This window comes from Gobius niger (genome assembly GCF_951799975.1).
Source record: "Gobius niger genome assembly, chromosome: 15".
Lineage (NCBI taxonomy): Eukaryota > Metazoa > Chordata > Actinopteri > Gobiiformes > Gobiidae > Gobius > Gobius niger.
The window spans coordinates 5267535-5290547 of NC_136866.1; the positions used below are offsets into that span (position 1 = coordinate 5267535).

A 23013-nucleotide genomic window follows, 5' to 3' on the forward strand; every position below is an offset into this window, starting at 1 on the left:
TCTTTGGTCATTTTGCGTGACTGAGGACATGCACAAAGACCAGACACGTACACATCAATTCATCTAAGCTCTGGCAAGAACATATCTCAGTATGGAAAAACGGTGGCCTGTTCCTTTAATTGTAGCCTGTGTGGTACTTTAAGATATGATGATGCACTTTGAGAACAAAGGTTTATTGTAATTTTTATGCCTGAGACTTGTCAGTATCTAGTATCGTTAGAGTCAATAATATCGTTTATCGCGATACTTTCCTGCCTCAATTATATCGAACTGCAAATGTGTTATCGTGACTGACCTAGGATCACCTTTTTGACTTTTTTTAATCATCACTTTTTTGTCACGTTTTCACCCCCCTTTTTTTATTGTGTTTTTGGTTGTGTTTTCATCACGTCTTTGTCACTTTTTTGTTGCGTTTTCATCCTCATTTACATCTCGTTTGTGTCGCTATTTTGACACCTTTTTTAAAGAAGCTTTAGCTTTGCCAAATTGGACAAAACGTGCTTGGTTAAGGTGGGGATTAAGAGGTTAAAATAATGGAATAAATGTCTCAACGCAACAAAAAGTGTAGCTAATTAGATTATGTTTGACACTTTACTATCCCCTGAAAACCAAAATGGTCCGTAAAGTGTGTGTTCTTCTTTTTTTTAATGTTCTCCTAGAATCAATGCTAGACAACGTGACACCATTCTTATTGTAGTGTGGTTACGTCAGAGGAGGTACCACTGCAGTGAATGGAGGTGTAGGGCTGAATGCTTGTCGCAGTGCGTTGGCAGGGACTCACTTTGGGACGGAGCCACAGAGGAACTGACCCCTGAAATTAGGAACCTGTTTCCATAGACACTGGAGTTTATGCCGCCATTACATCCAGCTGCTTTTTTTACTGACTTTGTGTGGACTGGGTCAGGGCATAAATAAATGTGCCTCGATCATTTCTTTTTCCTTTTCTTCTTAATATAAAATCTGACCTTATTTTTTCCCTCATATCGTGCAACTCGAGTCGTGAGCTGTTGCTTCGGACGTCAGTAAATATCGCACAAGGGGTGAAACAGACAAGAAGTGACGCGTAATTGTAAATCAGAGACTGTGAGAAACATTAAAATGTGCTCCAGCCTCTGTACTGTCAAAGTTGATTAGTCTTTCCAAAGTTTTTGTGAAGTTTGGAACGCAAAAAAAACTCACTGTCCCCTCAATTAACCTCTTCTCTCTCCCGCTGCTTTTAATCTTACTGTTAGATAACCACTGTTTTAATTCTCAGGTGACGGCACGCTCAGAATATGGGATGTGAAGAGCGGTGTGTGCCGATTGGCTGTCCCCGCTCACAAGACCGAAATACTGAGCTGTGATTGGTGCAAGTACGACCAGGTAAACACCCATTTTTTACAATCAGTAGGGTTAGAAGAAGCAGTTGTGAATGCTTCATTATTAACTACATTGTTGTTGTTGTTATTGGTGCAGAACCTGTTGGCCACGGGCTCCGTCGACTGCAGCGTCCGAGTTTGGGACCTGAGGAACGTTCGTGAACCTGTGAGCCAGCTACAGGGACACAGCTACGCCGTCAGAAGACTCAAGGTACACCATAAGGGCCACTGTTAACATTACTGGAGGGTTCAGGTATGGGCCAAGGACAAATGATTATGTTTAGTTTGGATCCAGGAGTGTAAAGTGTCGCGACAATAATGCATAATCCTTTAAACCACTGCATGTGTATTGTCACAAAATACACTGCTAGTTCCAGTTCAGACTCCTGTGTTTGTGTTGTGAAACCTTCAACACTCAAAGAAAAGAGCTTAAAGCATGTTAATGTAGAGCAGCAAAGGCGCTGAGGCCGTGACAGCATCAAAACACCCCCTTGAATGGAGCTAATGGGACACGGTCTGCAGCAGCCTCCGACTCTGGCCCTGTGCACAGATCAGACACATGTCCCTTCGCAACAGGACGCTAAGAAAACACACACCCACATTCACATAATACATAATACTGTATTCATTCGCTCAGAGCTAAGATGGTCGTTAGTTCTTGCTCGAGTTTATTGTGGTAGAGATTTTCCAATATCTTCAACTGGACCGGAATAGTTGAGTCCTGTCATCAGAAGTTTCTCGGTTATCAGGTCTCACAAGTGTTCATATGATAACCATGTTTAAGCTCTTATTTTAAAGGCTGTAAAAGCTAAGATAACATCATCCTTTATTAATCTCACAATGGAGAAATTCACTTTGGCTCTCAAGAAAAAGTCAGATAGTAAATAGAGGTATCTTATAACTCAAAAGTGGAAAATTCTCAAATTATAATTGGAAGACTATTCCTAAACCCAAAAGTAACCTAATTCAGATAACTACTCTTTGAAGATGCTTGTTTCTATGTCTCTCTAAACATTCACAGAAGCAAAAGAGTGTATGTGAAGTGTCTTACCCAAAGACAGAATAGTGTGGCTGTATTTTTCTCTACAGTACTGTGCTTCAACCCATCAGTTACATCCTGAATCCTGCAACTATTGAGACGACCCTGCTCAAGATAACTTTTTAAAATCAGGATTCAGGAATGACCTCAGTAAATACAGAAAATGTCTTGCAACAAAGGCTTGAGATTGGGGGGGTACAATGGCCAAGTGTGGGCCTCTATAAAGGAACTATTCTTAATCTCACGAGGTCTACCTTGTTAAATGAAGGTAAAAGCAACTAGCACACAGTGTCCTTTTGTACCCAGGGATTTCCTCAGGCGACCCCTCGGTCCTTTGTGGTTTTATCAGTTGGTGTTGAGGCTTGGTTCTCGTCCAGCGAATCGATAACTGCTTTAACAGATCTGCAAACTCACACAAAACACACACAATGCAGTCAAGTGTAAAGAGGCTATTCTCACATTGAGTTGAACCATGACGTCTAACTCACTCCATGTACAGAAATACAATGGTAAGCTTTCTGTTGTAATGCATAGCCACCGGGGCAGTATTTGGAATGTGAAATATCAGTAGATATATCAGAGTATTGTATACAGAAATAAACAACTGCAATTCTTCTCTTGTTGTTTACAAAAAGTAAGAAGAATCTGCCTGCTTTGTTTGTAATTTCAGGCACTTTACACAATCATTTTGGCAAAAGCATATTAATACTGATTTCTAAGCTTGTGTTTTGACAAAATGCTTTTTCCTTTTAGTTATTTTTTTCTGAGCTCTCAAAAGACTGAACATGAGACACTTGTGTCCGTTTGATGAAAATGGAAAATCTGTCTCCGTAAAAAAGGATCAAATAAAAGAGTAATTGACTTTAAGAGGCGACAGAAGTGGAAACCTCTCTTTTGTCTTTGTCAACACAATCCCCTTTAACGCTGAGCAGGGCAGAAACACTACAAAACGAACTCATTTCGCCCAGAGCTGTGTTTCACTTTGAATTTAAACACGTGCATTTTAGCAAAACACCAGGAAAGTCTTCCAGCTGAGAAATTAGACGGAGACTGACGAGATTCAGCAAGTGTTGGTGGTTCAGCTCTCAATTGTATTTATTTTCTATATAGACAACGTTTTTCAGGCTGTCATCTGTGCTGTTTTAGTTTTTTGGTTTGTTTGTTTGTTTGTTTTGGCATCCTCAATATGCTAAATTCTGTACAGATGACGACTTGAGAACCTTTAATTGTTTATCGAGAATCAGGTTAGCACTGTTTAGGAACTGTTTAATAATGTTGGATTCGCATTGCTTTCTTTTCACGAGGAGTACATAACATTTAGTGTTTGATAAATGTGTGTGCTGCTAATTTGTTTATTTTTTTCTTTATAGTTTTCTCCATTCCACAAAACTGTGCTGGCATCGTGCTCCTACGACTTCACTGTAAGGTAAGATTTTAATGGATAATAGTTATACCGTGTAATCGTGGATAAATAATCTGAATCAACTACTGCTACTAGTGAGGGGGTGCCTTTTGTTTGTAGCCGGGCATCCAGACTAATCTCCGATGTTTATTAAACAGGAGACTAGTCTGGCGACCCTGTCGTAGAAAAGCTACTGCTTGAGGCGGGACTAATGTGGGACAACCGAAGCTCTTAGCAGCCAATGAGAACATAGCGGATGTGACGACAGAAACAGCGACAAGAAAGTTGTGTCATTGGGACGTTAACAATGGCGCTCCTGCCACGCGGAGTTCAGTAAATGACTTCTGTCGTTTATGTCAGAAAAACTTAAGAATACAAGCATACCGGAGCATTACACGAAGTGGTTGCTTGTGTTGAAAAACTACAAAACAAAGGCGCAACAACGTGACGCCCGTTCAGGGAGCTGCTCTGATTGGTCGGTAGGCTCCATATCGCTGCGTCACTTCCTTTGAAAGCGCGCAATGGAGTGTTGCCAGACCCTCTTCGGTAAAGAAGCGGAGTCTGGTTGGCGAGACTATTTTGTTTGTGGACTACAGCTCGGCCTTTAATACAATCGTCGCACAGAGGCTAATTGGGAAACTCTGGCAGCTGGGGCAGAACTCTGCCCTATACCCCTGGGTCCGGGACTTTCCCACTAATAGGCCCCAAGTAGTGAGACTGGGAGCACATACATCCAGGACATTGGGGATCCCCAAGGATGTGTTCTGAGCCCGCTCCTTTATACACAGCACTGCAGTACACGCCTCCAATAACATTGTGAGATAGACACAGTGGTGGTTGGATTTATGTCAAATACTTGGAAGAGGTAGCTCTTCTTGTAAAATGGTGTAAAGAATCAATTCTACCAATGTCTAAAAATAAAGTTACCTTGACCCATGAAAACAACCTGATCATCAATGTCTCCAAAGCCAAGGAGATAGTGGTGGACATGAGAAGGGGCCTTTAAACATCAGAGGGGCCACAGCAGAGAGAGTTAGTAGCTACACAAATCTTGGAGTTAACATTTCTGAGGATATGAAATGGCACATCTCCACTGTGGTTAAGCAGTCAAGGCAGCAGCTGTACCAGCTCAGGACACTGAGGCAGTTTAACATCTCAGCATGGCTGCAGAAGAGCGGCTAATGCGATACAGATGAATCAGTCCTCTCTGACTGCGTGGTATACGGGAATGCCACAGAGAGGGACAAGAACGCTCTCAGGAGGGTGGTGCAATGTGCAGAGCGCATCACAAGGACATCTCTGCCTCACCCGAGGAGCTGTGCCAGAAGGGCTGTGAGGGCACAGCGGATCATGGCAGACATTTACCTTCCCTACCATCAGTTCCAGTGGCTTCCCTCAACATACAACAACTAGTACTGCATCTTCTCCCCAAACAATGCTGTGATTACATTAGCCTTTTTAGATTCATCGTTAAAGCAAATACATATCACAAGATGACAAGATATATCAGGACAAAACCAATGCCGCACTATCTGACTGAGTTTTTGACATTTCTTTGCTTATGTGTCCAAAACAAGAATGTACGGTAACTCATGCAAAAGTTCAGTTGTAGTCATGATGATTGCCCTGGATTAGCGTTATATACAATATATTTTTTGTCTAATTGTAAAGCAACATACAGTGTTGAAATGGTTCGCAAAATTCAAGACAGTCATCGAATTGTTCACCCCTACATTGTATTATTTAAATAAGAGGTTAATATTGCACTGAACTATATGCAATTCAATTCGGAAATTGCTCTTGCATGGCCTTGATCAATCATTTCTTTAGGTCAGATGAATGCTTTGTTGCACCTAGATTAAAAGTGCACCTCAATCTCCGTATAGGACATAGTCATACTCTGTGATAGAGTTACATCTCGATCAGCTTGAAGCAGTTAATGGAGTGAATAATTGCAAGCTTCGCTGCCCCAGTATTTTCTCACACCATTCACATTTCTGAGAGAGATTCCTTCCTTCCTTAAAATGAGAAACCTTGAAATCGGCTATGTCCCCGATGGGCCAGTTTGGGAACTTCCCACGTGCATCGTCATAAAAGTTAGATCGACCTATTTGTAATTGCAGAGACTTAACTAAAGACGAGCTGAAATATGTGTTCGGAGAAGCTATTGTCCATTTAATCTTGCACTGTACCGCACCCTTCACACTCCATTGTGCACAATAAATTAGGCTTTATTAATTTTTTGCACTGGATATAAATTACCTGTGATTGCCTCTTTTAGTCAGAACCCCAAGCTGCGATCTACAATCCCAGAATTGCCATAAATTAAAAGGATGGGATCTTTTAAAGGGATATCCTCTTAGAATTTGAGCTATATTCAGAGAGTTTTTCACGCAGTTATGAACCCGCAGTGATTTCTCATGAGTCCTCCGTCCACATGCCGTTTAATGTTTAGTGAAATGTCGCCTTTAACGACTTCCACCTGAACGCGCCGAGTAAACGACAGAGACGGAAAGCCGAAGGGGGAGAAAAAAAAAAGCACATTTAAGATGGATGTGGGGGAAAGTGGCGCGCTGCCAAACTGTGTGTGTCTTCATTGATCCCTTCTGTCACTGGCTCCAGAGCTGAGTGGAGAAGAGCGAACATACTAAACCCTGAAGGAGGGTGTGTGGAGCGCAACACATGCAGCCATCAGTCTATGTCAGACAACTCTGCGAATAAAAGTGATGTATTCCATTTTTATATCATCGCCCATTTGGGGAGGCAGTGAGGAGTGAGGAACACCTGCTCTCTTATAATGTTACTTGCACATTACAGAAAAATATGTGTTGCTCTGAATCACACTTTCTTATTGGCTGCTTTTGTATCAGTCATTCCCACTTCTCTTCAGATGTCTTTATTCTTAATCGCTCACTTTTGTGACGTGCCTCCTCGCAGTATATTCTGTTGGCAAACATTGATGGAAATTAAAGAGCTTGCTCCGAGGCGTCTGCTGTGTATTTGGAAACACGTATCACCAATGCTAAAAACAATTAACAGGTGCTTATAAAGTCATACAATTCAACAAAGAGGGCTTTTAAATGCTGCTCTAGACTTTTTTGTAATGAAACAGGAATGTAAAAGGAATTTGCACAAAGTGGCTGTTGTTTTTAGTTACTTTTAAGTGTTTTTATTCCTACTGTATTACTGACTAATCATTTATGGGTATAGGAGTGCAATTACAGCAAACAAACATCTTTTTGTCCACCTTGCCAGTGCTAAGGAAGTGACCAGGCACCATGTTGTTTGACAGCTTATGAATACAGCCTTGTATTTGAGGCTATGGCTCTTTAAATAAGTGAGTGTGTAACAGGTTTTTATGATTCTCTAATTACTACTTATAGTCCGTAGGGGTGAAACAACTAATTGATTAATGGACAACTAATTGTTTATTGAAATAGTTATATTATACTATTATACTATACTATTATATAGTTATACTATTTATAGAAATAGTCAACTATTTTAGTAATCAATTAATCTATCTGTTTTTCAAGTTAGGGTATGTAGTGTTTTGTACATTGAAAATGTATTTAATAACTGTGTGTCTCATCCAATCAGAAGTCAGAATTGGCACTAAGGGCCTCCAAGCGGCACCACTTTAGCTATGGTAACTCCATGAAAAATATGACAAGGGTTTCATTAACTTTTTGGATTTTTTTGCGGGGCGACGGTGGCGCAGTTGGTAGAGCGGGTCATCTCATGATCGGAAGGTCGGGGGTTCGAATCCCAGCTCCTGAAGGTGCCCACTGTCGTCGTGTCCTTCACCCACCTTGCCTCCAGTGTCTGCGTAGATTGGTGTATGAATGAGGGAGTGAATGGGTGACTGGTTCTTTCCTGTTAGGCGCTTTGGGCTAATGAAGGAAGAAAAGTCCTTCCGCCAAACTACGTTTTATTATCACACCTTTTTTTTTTTTTTTTTACATATCAGAGCAAACATGTAAATTGCTTATTGCTTATTTAAAGAGGGGGTATTCTGCTTTTTTCAGTCACATAGCACCAGTCTATATCACACTACAATGATGACCAAACCTTCTGTTGGTCTGTAAATGCAGTAAATTAGAATAACTGCCTTGTATAAAATTGCTCTCTCAAAATGGCTGTAGTGAATGTCTTGAAATAGGCCTCTGTCTCTTTAAGAACAACTGACCCTTTCCGACACGCCCCCTCCACAGCTGTCTGTGGCATCAGTGGGGAGGGGGTTCTGCTGAGGAGCAGTGGTCGGTTACTCGGCTGGTGACGAAAGCTCGGAGGCGTCTCCAGGAGGTGGGGGCGTTCCTAGGAGGACTCAGGCAAACCTATCCCTAAAATGGCCGCCATCAGAGTTTTTACAGATTACTCAAAAATATGTGAATGTGCCAAGGCAACACTTCAGGCATGTTTTTAATGAGGGAATGACATAATAACATGATGTAAAGCTTGAAAAAGTCGATTTTGCATAATACCCCCCCTTTAATAAAGTTTTCAGAAATGTACAGTCTTGGTACTCTCCACAAAAATTACCGAAATTACATATTGAACCGGACTACTAGTTTGATGGGATAATGTTGGCGGTAATCATCATACTTATACATTTTACACACATTGATGTTGTACATAATATAACTCGATGTGCACTTTTAACAGACATGCCCATATTCTAGTCATCGCACTTTTCTCCTGTCATGCTTTCACATTGTAATCCTTCTAAATTTATGAACTTGAGTCACTTTGCCCCCTGTGGCTCTAACACTTTCGTTAATGGAGTGTTGCAATCATTTGAATGCTCGGTGAGCGATAGTTGGAGGGGGGTTCCGCAGTAACTTGAGCCGTGAATTTCTTAATCTCTTTACATGTTTAATTTAATCTTCTTCATTAGCTCCTGTGAGATAAACCAGACTCATTCACTGCTGCGCTGATAGCTCTTCCGCAGCTACTCTTCATCAGATTGTATCTCAGAGAGGAGGCTTTCATGAGGTTGTCCAGTGGGGTTGTGTAAGAAAGAGGAAAAGTGGGGATAAGAAACTATGCTTTACTTCTTAAACTATAATGGCATCGGGAATGGTGTTTCAAAATGCAATTTGACTCCCCAGATTAGATAAATGATGACTACCCTCATGACTGTTCATACAATGTCCGTTTTTGCGGCGATAATTCAGGCGACACACACTTTAACTAGATTTTCCTTTCCATAAACAGCAGTCCGTCATTTCCTCTTGCACCGTCGCGCATGTGATTATGTTTATTTGCTTTGCGGGTGTCTACGTGCGGCTCTTTCATTGAGAGGTCCGACGTGTGTGTTAAGTCACGGACACGAGGAGCCGACAGGTGCAGCTGCACACGGTGAACAGGTGAACACTGATTGGAGACACGGCTCACAATAGATGGACTTTGACAATAGTGCAGAGCGGCGAACAATAGAAGTACATGAATTTTCGTAATCCGTGTTTATTTTATATGCTATAATGACTGGGGAATGTACAGTGAGAGTTAAGCCTCTTTAGGCGAGGACCGTTTTTGTGGTTCCTGTTGACTTTAAAATATGTACACACTGTCTGACCAAAAAATAAGTCGCCATAGAAAGAAAAAGGTAACGATGGAATTACCCGGTCATTCAGGATGTTCAGATCGTCTGCTGATCTCATTCTTTGGCCACATAATGTTGTCAAACCAACCGGTATTTAAATTCAGGTACCACTTTATTATTTTGGGTCAGGCAGTGTTTTTTTTTTTTTTTTGGTAGAAATGTAGAAAATCACACACAAAAAATAAACAGTGGGTACAATACAACAGCTTTTTATTTATGTCCCTCCCGCAGTGTCTGTTCCCAGTCCTCATCCTAAATAATTATGTTCATTTCCAATTCCCATTTCCCCTAATCAAGTATTCTGTGTCTTCCTGTTGGAGTATTTTGCATGCATAAGATATGTATCTACCTTTAATTGCTCTTTTAAGTACTGAAATAAAATAAAAATTTACTGGAGGAGAGGACCTGTAAGGAGGTCAAATGTAGGCAGTGTATTTTTGAAAGTACTTTGTGTTGCCTTTACTGTGCATAAATGTGCAATAGAAGTATGTTTCCCTTGCCTTCATGAAGTAAATGGTTTACAGTGCTTTTCTACCGTCATTAGACCCAAAGCGCTTTACAACAAGGAACCACTCACCCACTCACTCTCTTTTTCATATACCAGTGTACGCAGACATTCTGTTGGTCGCTAGAGTTTAATGGAGAAGGGGTTGGCAAAATGATTATTAGTAATATTGCTGAACATTGTTTTTTCAATCACATCTCAGATTTATAGCAATTTGAGTCAATGGTTTTCCCCCGGTTTATGACTAATATGCTGAGATGTATGCTGTGATCACACTCATATATTATTTGACCTTCTTATCTGGCCGTGCCCACTCAATGTAATTATGCCATCTCTGTTGATTTATTGCAGTTAATTAGCACATTGTGGTTTGACATGTTGCGGCCCTGGTCCCTCTGTCTATTCAGTAGTATTCAATTACCCGGTGTACGCTCTCCATCATTGTGCACACAGTCAGATGTTTGCTTTAGATAGCTCCTGTCCTGCGTGTATGCCGAGGCTTAATATCCGCTTATAATTAGCATCGTTTCACCTCACCTTTTTGCCTGTTCCTGCCTTTTGTCCCTTTGTCCCATTGACCAGTGTTTTTCTTCCGTTACACTCAAAGACTCAGAGGGTCCTCTGACGTTTGCAACCATGTGTGGCCTCAATGGTTTTGGAGAAATTGTGGAAACACTGATGAAGGTGAATGAGTTGTTTTGAGGAGTAGCACAAAGGAGATGCTGTAATAGCCTCCATGGAAATGGCAGACAATAGCGCCATGACAAGAGTTACGCAGGCCGTGCACTTTATTGATCCGCAAGGGAAATTGCTTGGTCGCTGTAGCTCTATTACACTCATGTCTCACAGCACGAAGGTCCTTGGTTCAAATTCCAGATCAAAAAGCCTTTAACGTTTGTGTAGTTTTCATGTTTTCCTGAATAAACTTTGGATGCTCTTGTTTTCCATGAAACACACAAAAGACTATGATTAAATCCTCCCTGTCCTGATTTCTGCCCAAGTCTTGCTCAAGATCTGGCCATGGGTCCCCAGGCGCTCACTGTTCCTGGTAATTAGCCCCAACAGCATTGAATTTGGCTGGAGGATTAGGCTGGTGTATATGTTTTACACTGATGGGGAAACTCAGAGCAAACTTACAAACTCCTCAGAGAAAGGCCTCACATGTTCCGTGAGTCAAACCATGTCTTATCGTGGAGCGAGAGTACCTCCCCACTCCACACCTTACCGACTGAGAAGGTATCGGGTGAAAGACACGATGCCTCGGTACCTTGAACACATACGCTGCTTACGTCGGATGCTAAAATTAAACCCGATGATTCGGACTTGACAGGACAGACGGATAGTGAGAGACGCAGACATGAGAGCAAGCCAATAAACTACAGCCCTCAGACGTGGAGCTGCAGCCAATCACCTAATGGCTCTGCTCCGGTCTTTTCCTGGTCCCATCGCTGACGTGGGCCCAGTTCTGTGCCAAAAAGCCTGACGCAGCAGAACCCGCACACGCAAACCCATCCACTCTGCAAATGTAATTAAATCATTTTTAGTGGGAACACTGCAGCTCCTATTCAACTCCATTAGGCTGGTATTAAAAGGCACACACGCGTACAGGGCAGCGTTAGAGCCATGAGTGATCAGCCTCACGGGACGGCAGCCATTCACAGATATTATGTATCGAGTAAGTGTTAGGTGTAAATCACCTGCTGTTTGTTAGGCTGGTGTGTTATATACTGTTGGATCAATAGTTTGACAGTGGTGAATTTTACTTCCTAAAAAGAGTATTTGAAGAATTGAAGCTTGTATGAAAACTGAACCCGACGGTCTGTTGTTGTACACTTTGCATTTGTAGTGGAATAATACATTTGTCGCACGTTCTCCTGTTTTTAAAGTGAAGCTTACAAAATCTGCTGAATTGAATAACTGTCATTCCACATTACCGAAATTGCCCAAGAAGCTGCTTTAGAATAAATGAGGACACTGCTGGGACAAAGAAAAAAAAAACACACAAACTAAAACTTCTTCCAATGGATCCTCCTACAAATCACTGCTTCTCAGAAAGAGCACACGCAACTTATCGGTGGAAGTGATTTGACATGTTTTACGATGGCCATGTTGTTGTGACTAGATTTTTGTTGTATGGACTATTCTGACAAAGTTGTTTGACTGATAAAACACTTAGCTGTATGCTATATCCAAATGAAGACTTCTGCAGCCATCGTTTCTACTGCAGGAGCCGCCCAGTGCTTAGTCACTCACAACTTTAGCTTCATTAGCAAAGAGCAAAGCACTCCACAGATTAAAGGCCATTCATCAACAAGGAACAGAGCCAGGTTCACTCACAAACCACTTCCACCTCAAAACATAAACTTCACTTCACTACGAATTATGAATCTCTGCATGAGTAAAAAACAAAAAGGCAGAAGTATTGTTGTTTTTTGACTCTTTAGGATGTTTAGTCATTTATATATTTATTGCTTCCCAGCCAGCCTATTCGGTTTCTGCCAGAAACTCTCTGGTTGGAGTGTTCAAGTCTTTTGATACTGTTTTCTGCCTTCTTACAATAAACATACTAACCAGATATGACCAAACTTTTTTCCAGATTCTGGGATTTCAGTCTTCCTCAGCCTCTCCTGGAAACAGTGGAGCATCACTCAGAGTTTGTCTGTGGACTGGACTTCAACCTGCACATCCCCAACCAGGTACAGAGAGTCTTCATTAAAGCACTATCCGATGAACACATTAGGGTTAAACTGTATTGAAGAAGATCAGGCAAATGATTGATATTGCAGCGTTCTCACCAGGTTTTTTCACAGTGTAGGGGAAGGCTGAAGTGTGGCATAGCCCGCAGGCAAGTACTGTAGGGGGGTCCCTGTAGGGGGGTCCGGGGGCACCCCCCCTGTAATATTTTGAAATTTAGAGCCCTCTTACACACTATTTCCTGCATTTTAGGGGCACATTTTCTAAAGATGTATTTTTTATTTATGTAAATCAGTTATTATTACGATGGTATTGATTCAAAAAGGGAAAAGAAACAACAGAAAAAAAAAACTTACATTGATTGAAACACAGCGTAGGGGGCGAAATTGCAGTGTGCGGGAAGAAATTCACAGCATGGGGGCCCCTACGCCAATTGATCATTACGTCCACTACTCCTTTAAACTGTTAACTAACGTATACAGTATACAGTACAGGCCAAAGGTTTGGACACACTTGGCTTTTCTTTATTTTCAACATTATTAACACACTACCATTCTCATTGAAGGCGTTAAACTATGAATGAACACATGGGATTATGAAGGAAACAAAAGCAGGTGAAATAACTCCAAATATGTTTTATATTCTGAATTCTTCCAAATAGCCACCCTTAATTCTGGCCATTTTCTCCATGAGCTTCGTAATGTTGTCGATAGTTTTCAACATGTTTGAGAAGTCCAAACCATTTCTGTGACATCGTGAAGCTAACTGAGATTTATGTCAACATTTCTTTGTTTAAAGCACAATTCCGTATGTGTTCACTCACAAATGAACGGCTTTGGTGAGAATCTACCATGGGAACAGTTTGAAAATTAAAGGAAAAACGAATACATAAGACAACTTTTGGCCTGTACTGTAAATAGTGTATGCTGACAGTTGTCGACGACCGTGAGCCTATACACTAACAAAATAGGATCGAGTGCTCTTGTAGACAATATAGACAACTGAACATAACAAAAAGCAATCAGTAGAGACCTTGTTGTGCTTGAGAACCTCACACAGTCCAGATCATTGTCTTGACTCTGACTTTGATGATGTCTTCTTACCAAAGCTAAACCTTAAATTCACAAACCTTGTAGTGCATTCACATTGCAATATCTTTTTCTCTCTTGAGTTCTCAAGTGAGCATGAGATGTTGCATGACCTTTCTCACAATTGTACAATCTCGAGGTACACGCTGAAGTATAGCAGCTTCATGTGAATTCACACCTAGTGCAGAAAGGATAAAAATGCCAACTCTACATAAATATGCCAACTTCTACAAAATACCCTTCAGACGTGACACTGTATCTACTCTTCTCCCTCTCCACGGAGTCACTGTCCGACGTCTTTGTCCACGTTAGTTATAACATTTACGGGATCTGTTGAAACTAGGCCATCCATCAGTTTGTCGGGGTTATCTCGCACACGGCGCCGCTCTGTCACACTGTGCTGCGTTCAAACACATTGGGTTAAAAAGGCGCTGGTTGAAAAGGCCACTCGTGTCGCGTTCACTTTCCCCTCACGCGGCAGACAGATCCGGTCTGTCCCTCTGCTGTTCAGGAAGAGGTCAAAGCTCAGTCAAGGGGAGAAATGCGTGGGAAAATCTAAATATACAGCCGCTCATGTAGATGACAGAAAGTTGTCAGAATACATCATTCATCCATTAGCTACACATAGGGCTGCCACTAAATGTTAGTCATTGGGGCAATTGTTGCTCAGGCAGTAGAGACATTGTTTGTGATTCTATTGAAGCAGTGCTTTCTGTTGCTTTGTTCTTGGGCAAGACACGTCACATGAATGAATGTGAATGTGTAACCATGATTGTGCAGTGATTGTAAAAACAGTGAGCATGTGTGGGCAACGATATTTCCGTCAATGAGTCGCAGGACAGCTCATGTAAATCCCAAGAAAAAAAGATTCACTGCACTCTGATTAATAATATTGTTTTTAGATAACATTGTATGTACAAATGATATACAAATAGTCTTAATGTTGTAACGGCATAATTATATGACCATGTTGCTGTGTTTCTAAAAACGTTTACATCATTTACACCTAAGGAAAGGCTACATCATTTATGAGATAAGACAAAACCAGATCTGATACGACTAAGCCTTTAAGTCATTCTAAAGGTGGACTAATGTAAAGAGTGACAAAAACGTAAACATACTGACTCGAAATTCGAGTGAGGAATTGCTGAGGAGTGTGATACCAACTTCTACAAAGAAGTGGTATGCACCTGGTGGTATGCAGTTTGCCTGTTGTGTGTCCTGGGAACACACAACAGACTGTAGTCACTTGGACGACATTTGAACCAGCCACTCTCTAGAGGATGGCTTTACTGTTCCCATTATTTCACCAGATTGAGTTAAGAAAAGGCCAGGACGTTGACTAAACTTCAGCTGTAAAGTATTTACCGCAGAGAGGGATGAAGTGGCTTGTTAACCAAACATGGGCCCTGCAGCCTTTGGAGCCTCACATCTCTGCAGCAGTTATAGCCCATTAACTACAAATGATCTTTTGACCATCACTGCACAACGTACTATTAGTCTGAGATGAATGTGTTTCCTTCCGGGCAGCAACAGTTGGCAAACCACCATTCGTTTTTTGGAAGTGTTTCAAACGAACTTGGAGCCAGGGTCAACTCAAAGTTGCTTTTCCACCAGCCACTAACTGATTAATTTAGATGGGTCCCTCTTGCACAGCACTGCCCACTGCTCCTTACGGGACGTCCAGTGGCATCGAGGGATGGGTCAAATGCAGAGGACAAATTTTGTTGTACACTGTTGTTTAATGACAAATAAAACCTTTATATTACCTTTACATGCATGCATCTGCTTTTGTGATGGTATGTCAGCTGAAAACATTTGTTTTGTAGTAATTTATATCAGATTAAAACATAAAGCTGTAAATCTTGAAAGCTTTTGGCAGCTACTTGGATAGGGCTGGAGAGCTAACTCCTGAGCGACACGTTGGTAATTCAGAATATCTTCTTCTGTTTACTTGGTGTAAGAGGATTACAAATCACTTATAAAGCTGTAGGGTCTGAAATAAACTTCTACATTCTCCATCACTTCCGTTGTTTTATTGCCCATCTGTGCAGACATTACTATGACCATTACTTTCAATAGGGACACAACTGCAGCAAACATCCAAAACTTAGATTGTTTTTTGCGTTGTTGTTGGTGGTGGAGTTTTCACTAATGTCCTCGAAAACCAACAGACTGGAACCAGAGTCAAATTGTATTTGTATCATATTTTTCTTACCTCGGGTCCAAACAGCTTTGTAAAGTTAAGTGATAGCATTTGAGTCCCGAAGCCTCCAAACAGTGATAAAGTAGGCCAAGGAGAGTCTGCAAAACTCGAGCAAAAAACGATTTTGCTTTTATGATTTGGAGTACATGCAGAAATCTATCATAAAAGCACAAAAAAGAACATATGTGTTTTACAGTATATCCTAAATTGCCCCCCCCAGATTTGAAAAGTGTGGGTACATCCTCCACCCAGTTGAGGTTTTCCATTTTAGAAGGCATGTGAGACGCCCCCACAGCTAATCCTTATGGGGTATGCTCCCAAGCAACTTCCTCCTTAATATCCAGTTAGTGTGTTAATCCCCCTCTCCCATGACGTACCTGAGTCCTGCAGTGGAAACTCTTATCAGTGGTAAGTCCCAAAATAGCTTTTTTTTTTTTTTTTTTTTTTCTTTTTTACAGAAAGTGAGATTGACCTGAGCTTAGAGGCAAAAAGTTGTCAACATCACACAGACTGTATTAAAAACAATACAGACCAGACAGTTATTTGATCAGTCGTAGTAGTAGTTATCGGCATACGAGACGGGGCAGTGCAGGAAAACTTAAACTTTGAACTTTGAGAATAAAACTCTTTAACAGTGTTTTATTTGTCATAGTACAGTTGTACAGCGAAATTGTGTTCAGATGTTGGGTTAGTCCTGAGTCGCTGCCACTGTGGGCCAACCTGACCAGCATGTTTTTAGAGGAAGCCTGGCTGGCTGCCTTCAGTGCTGTTCTAAAACGGTGCACCGCCTCCTGGGTTTGTCCCTATTTAAGAGGACGGTGTCCCGCTCCTCCACCTCCTCCTTCCTCCTGCGCAGCTCCCTCCGCTCCCGCCTCCTCTCACTCCTTTTCATCTTTATCTTTGTCCTTCTTTTCGCCCGGTTCTGACGTCATTCTTCACCTGAGGGTCATCTGTGAAACCCCTCTTTACAGTTGAGCCAGAACTCAAGTGAGTAGGGATAGAAGAAGACTTGTGTGGCTTAGCTGCGAGTCTTGCCCGGATACCACCTCGATTGCCCCTCTTTTGCTTCCTGCAGCACCTCTTGTGACGCCACCTCTGTGCTGCAGGTGTGGGGGGCTCTTGGTGCCTCTTCAGTGTTTCAAAAGAAGAAATGAGTAGGTCTCAAATGTCTTTAGCTCATAGCTGGTTGTTTCTTTCAGGGCCAATATCAGACTCTCTGCGGAAAAAATACACTGAACCTCACAAAAACATGTTAAAGATGTACAAAACATCCATCCATCCATTTTCTTCCACTTGTCCATTTCCGGGTCGTGGGGGCAGCCGTTGGAGCTGCCCAAATCACATTGCAACTAGCCCCTTATGGCTCCTCCTGCAGGTGGGTCCACTCATAATTAAACAGGCCTGTTGGTCTCTCATAAGGGGCTTATGAACCGCCCTTTGTCTGACCCGTCACCGAGGACCTGTTGGCCATGGGAGACCCTACCAGAGGCACGAAGCCCCCGACAACAGAGCTCCCAGATCATTCGGGCGCTCAAACCCCTCCACCACGTTAAGGTGGCGGCTCCAGGAGGGGATGTACAAAACAATGTAAAACAATGTGGAACACAGAAACTAAAAATGCAGTTTGCATTTTTTATGTCAGACCACTACATTTATGGAGCCAACCAGTCTATTTGCTGCGTTAGTGTATCAATACTATTATCAATACTATTCCCATGTCTTACATTAACAGCCTTATTCACACTATTGATGCTTTGAGGCTGGTCACCTTGAGGGACCGATTGCTTTGTCTATAAAAACTTAATTGAGGTCATGACTTGGGTTTCAGCACAAATGATTTCATGGATCCATCCTTGGATACAATTTTGTACATATTTTGGACCTTTTGCTTTTACTTTGGCTAGTGTTTGCCATCTTTATAGGCTGACTGGGAAAAAACGGCGATAATATAGGAGGATAACCACCATGATCTTGTGCAATCTCAATAATATGAAACGCTATATACTGAAGTTCACAATCGTTTTGTCGAAGCACCAAGCACAAAGGCCATGATGGAAGATGGCATTTGTGCAATTCTCAGCATTTTTGTGGTAGCCAGTTTGAGCCTAACCTAATCACACGCTGTCCTTTATGGCTTAGATTTGGAATGCGCATTGCCCGCATCAGTCACAGTTATACGTGGACAATTTGACAAAAAGGTACAATAACCAATACAGGCCATAATCCTTTTCGTGTCAGTGCAGCCAACGTGAAGAAATGGATGTTATTACATTGTCCACGTCTTGATGTGCTCTTTATAGATATTGCTTTGTCCGCTTTGTATTTGTTTCAATCTCCAAAATCAGCAAGTCTCCCGAGCTAAACGACGTCACAGGCAGCTTGAGTTAGCATAGGGTGACTCAGCTGTTAGGAAGAAGAGGAATGCCCCGTTTTAATTAACTTTGAGCTGTAAACGAGGAAAGAGGCAAACGACCGAGGAGGCGTGGGCAGAAAGGTGCGCACCAAAGGGAAATGAAAGGAACAGGGAGTGTTTAAAGCCTGTAGTACCAGGGCTTTAATGAGGGCCAGATGAAACGGAAACAATTTAAAACACTAATACGTCTCTAATAGAGGACACATGAAGGGGAGGAGTAGCAACATATTTTCTAATGGTGTCCAGATAAATTAATATGCAACAAAAAAGTACTTAACGCATTTTAATTGACTCGTGTAATTGCATTTCAGTAATCTTGAAGCAGCATGGTACTGGCAATACCATTAGCCTATAAGCAAATTTAATTCTGAAGAACTTTCATTGCAGTGGCACGGCGGCCTCGACAAAGGGCCTGACAGGGTGAGGCCTTTCTGTGGGGTTTGCATGTTTTCCTGTGGGTGGTCCAGTTTCCCCTATACCACTAAGAACAATGGGCTATATGCACAGTGTACCCACGTGGTTTCTTCCTGGACAATATGATCAGCGCTGTACTTCCTCTCCCCTATCTTTAACATTTCCGATTAGCAGGGTCTGTTAAGCCGCATTTTGTAATAACACTGCATTATGTAATAACTGTTCAAAATGTAGTAACATTATAAATTCACTGTGTAATAAAACCGCTTTTTGTAATGAACTCTCTCAACTCATTTGGTAATAATACACCATCAAGCAGTTAGTATTGCATTGTTAAATCCTTCATTTGTAAGACATATACACAGTTTACTAACCATTGTTCACTTTAATAAGCATCTAAAAATAAAGTATAGTGACAATGTGCTCCATCTGTGAGCCTGGTTAAGGAGAGACAGGTCAGAAATGGTTACGTACGTTTAGGAAAACGGTTTAGGCCTGCTCTATAATTGAGTGTAAACTTATTCATTGACTGAATAATGAAGGTAATCACTATTTAGATGCTTTTAACTGAGTAACAAATGATGTGGAAAAGGAAAGTTGTTTTAGAAAGGAAAGTGTTATCACACATTTTCTGGAATTCAAGTGAGGAATGACAAAATGTGGTTTTATTACACAAAGAAATTAAAATTGTATTACATTTTGAACTGTTTTTGCGTAATGCAATGTTATTACAAAGTGCGGCTCTACAGGGTCCCAAACAAATCAAGAGATAGCTCAGAATTTTGTAAAGAACAATGAGTTACTGATGGACAGTCACTGCAGCGTGTTACAAATATCATGTTCGCTGTGAATCCTGCCCCAGTGTAAACGTTAACATAGAGGAGGTTTTATCTTGCGAGCTAAAGAATGGTGTCATTATTACAATATAACATGTAAACAACTCAATAGAATTGAAACTACTCACAGGCCGCTTCTTTTTTCGCAGGCTCGTTCAGATACTAGTTTTAATTTTTGTTTTGTGCTAGCGGTTAGCCACAAGACTAGAACACCCACCATTATGAACATGGAGGTTTCCTCTAGAGAAGTCGTTACGTCTCACGTAATGTTTTCAACCTGCACCCGTCACATCTCCACATCACATCCTCTCTGGAAGTCATATGTTTGTTCTGAATTGTGATTACCTGTACTAACACAAATACTATCGCATTAAGTAAGTCACAACCTCAGGCTCTCTGACGTCAGCGGAGGCGTCTCACCTCCCGCTGATGACAGATGCCCTCCATGCACTCTCTCCTTATACTTCCCGTATCCATTGAGAGAGTTCAAAGTCTTCTTTATTTTATACTACAGTCACCTTCAAGCTTTCATCAATCAACAAATCTACCCAAATAAGGGCTTCCGTATAACTTATACAGACTTTGCTATTCTCGTTCTTCTAGCGTATTTTTAACTGTAGTTGCGTCTCGCCTCTATAAATGTGAAATTCGAACTTACGACTCAGATAAAAACACAGTTTCTCCACAGTACAAGTTAAGGTTATTCTCTACACCCACGAGATATACCATGTGGCCCAATGCTCACTGTGTTCCCCGCGTAGACCTCAAGGTTTGAAGAAAACAGAACTTATTAACGAATATTGGCTTTACCATGCGTCCCCGTGTGGGGGGAAAGCATACAAAGTCAATACCCCTAGATACTAAGCCAGAAGTGGACACGAACTAAAAATTGAAACTCGAGGACAGGTACTGCGTTTTGCGGATTTTTAATAAAGACATTAAAATGCAGTAGAACACGCAGCAAGTACAACCTTCTCTCCAGAGTCATGGTCACGAGTCTGGAGTAAGACACAAGTTCAATTGTTGTCTATACAGTTCAAGTCCTGTGAGAGGACCCCCGTCATATTGCTCGTATACGTACACTGTGTTTCATACATATCACATATCACATGCATGGCCCACGGCCAAATATTGAATGGAACATTGTTAAAACAGGGAGCATAATAACATGATGTAAAGCTTGAAAAGGTCAATTTTGCATAATACCCCCACTTTAAGGGGCCGTATTTGTGAAAAATTGAGGGGAAAGAACACACTCGTAACCACTTAAAAATGACCTAAACAGTAGTGTTTTGTTTTTCTGATCAAAATACAAGCGATTATATGTTTAGATTTTAGAAATGCATATCAACTGGAGAGAAGATTGCCCTATAACTTTTTTCTTTTTGCCCCACAGCCCAAAGACCTCCAGTTTCATAAGAGTTTCCTCAGTAAACAGTAGCTGGCTGTCGCACTGTTTCCCCATGATCTATAGCAGCTTGTTCCAAATCTGTCCTCAAAATGTTTGTAGAGTATAGGCCAAAGACACAAAATAGTAGTTATGAACGTGTAGAACAAGGGGCCACTGGTAGAACAAAGACCAGTCCAAGACGTTTGTTCAAGCTCTGTCGGTCTTCAAGTGCATAAGACACGTTTGACACAATCTTTGGTAAAACAAAAGCGACATTGATAAAGGTTAAACAATTTTAAACTGTTGCCGTTGAGAAGTAATTGACTGGAAGAAATAAAACTAACAGTATCACTCACAATAGATGTAATCCATAACTAAGGATTAAAACCTGTCATAGGCACTTTAAGGTTCTGAAGCTGTCGTCTTGGTATTGGATCGAAACTCTGTCACGATTCAATTACAATTATTACACCAATTGATTCTAAAACGAACATCATTGAGAGAAAAAAAAAGATTACCAAGACTATTTGCAATGTGTTTAAATCGTACTTGTTGAGGTTGGAATGAGGCACTTAAAAGTCGTTACTACGGTTTTCAGAAAACGCCTTTGAGGTTTTAGATTTACCACGAACACAAAGACTCTCCACAAGTGAATCCTCTCTCCCTATTGTGCAAAACTCCTGCAGTTGGCTTTCAAACACCCACCCCCCCTGTCTCAGCCGGTGTAGGCTATATAATCAAGTGGGACGTGGCTACGTTCTGGTGGCAAGCCTGTTTGGGACGCGTCTATCTCCTGAACGCCACACTGCGTTCCTCCGTTATCTCCCCTCCAGCTTCTTCTCGCCACACTCGTTTCACTTCATTTCAAACGGCCGCAAAACGTGAGGCAGTCTTCAGAAACATAATAAGGCGTAAAACAGAAGCGGGTGCGGATTGTAAAGGCCTGATTGATGCCGTGGATGCGCGCAGACAGATCTAAGAACGAGAGTTAGTGGTTCGGATGGAGTTGAGAAATGGAAATGTCATAAAGCACATGGAGAGAGAAGGCAGTGGGTTTAGATGGTATTAATCTGAGTCTGACAGTATTAGGTGCTGTGTGATGCTGGCAGATATAGAAAATAGAATATTAAGAAGCACCTCCACTACTGTAAAGTGTGTGAGCAGATAGCGATGCAGATTTTCTCACTTGACGCCACAATAATTATTACAATTCAAACACAATTGGAAAGACGGAACTGAAATAACGTCAATTTACAAGTATGAACTGGCCGATGTGTTCCGCGAGCTCGGTGGTTGTTGACCCAGATGCAGATAATTGCAGTAATTTAGCCCGCGCACAGAGCTCCACTGTTTCACGTCAGCGACAACAAAGGGCTTTTTCTGCCACACCCCACCGCCTTGATCCTGTGTCTTTTTCACCGTTGATGTCCATTGTCGTCTGACTTTTGCAGACAATTAGACCGTATTTAGTTTCGCAATTACCTATCACTTGGAGTCCGTAGTTGTTGTGTATTTAGCTCCTCGCTTCTTAAAAGTCAGTGTCTTGACTTTTTGTTTTGTGTTTTTTTTTTTTTCGACAAGAAGCTGCGAGGGATGGCACACCATGTTATAATTTCCGTTTGGTCTTTATTTGCAGGTGGTGGACTGCGCGTGGGACGAGACTGTGAAGATCTACACACCTGCCGGTCTACCTGCTGTCGCCGTTTAACACGAGAACTCTCAGAACTAGTAATTAGATTTAGTTATTGTAATTAAGGATCCGTGTAGGACTGGGGGAGCGCTTGTACCTCTCTGGGGTGGACAGATTGAATGCAAATGAGCCTAACAGCTCATTGCACAGTTAAAAAAGAAAGAGAGGATCGAGTTGTAAATGTTTTTTATGCCTGTTTTACATGAGTGTTGTCTTTAATATCTTTGTTTGGCTCTTCTCCATCAATTTAATCTCAGTGACTGAACAAATGTGTGTATTGTGTAGATTAAGTTATCAACAGACAGCAGTGCCTTGAATAAAATCCCACTTTGAATGGGTTTGTTTCTTCTTCATGTTAAGACGTTAATAATAA

The 23013-nt window shown here is 41.5% G+C and overlaps 1 protein-coding gene across 1 annotated transcript in view; it reads left to right on the forward strand.

Annotated features, from left to right (window-relative positions):
• The window catches only part of pex7 (peroxisomal biogenesis factor 7), a 33906-nt gene extending 11104 nt beyond the window's left edge, over positions 1-22802 (forward strand). The window contains exons 7-11 of the mRNA XM_079572438.1: positions 1256-1362; positions 1456-1569; positions 3768-3823; positions 12506-12605; positions 22587-22802. Of these exons, the coding sequence (XP_079428564.1) occupies positions 1256-1362; positions 1456-1569; positions 3768-3823; positions 12506-12605; positions 22587-22658 (449 nt within the window). The 3' untranslated portion in view covers positions 22659-22802. The remainder of the gene's footprint in view (positions 1-1255; positions 1363-1455; positions 1570-3767; positions 3824-12505; positions 12606-22586) is intronic.
• The last annotated feature ends 211 nt before the right edge of the window (positions 22803-23013 follow it).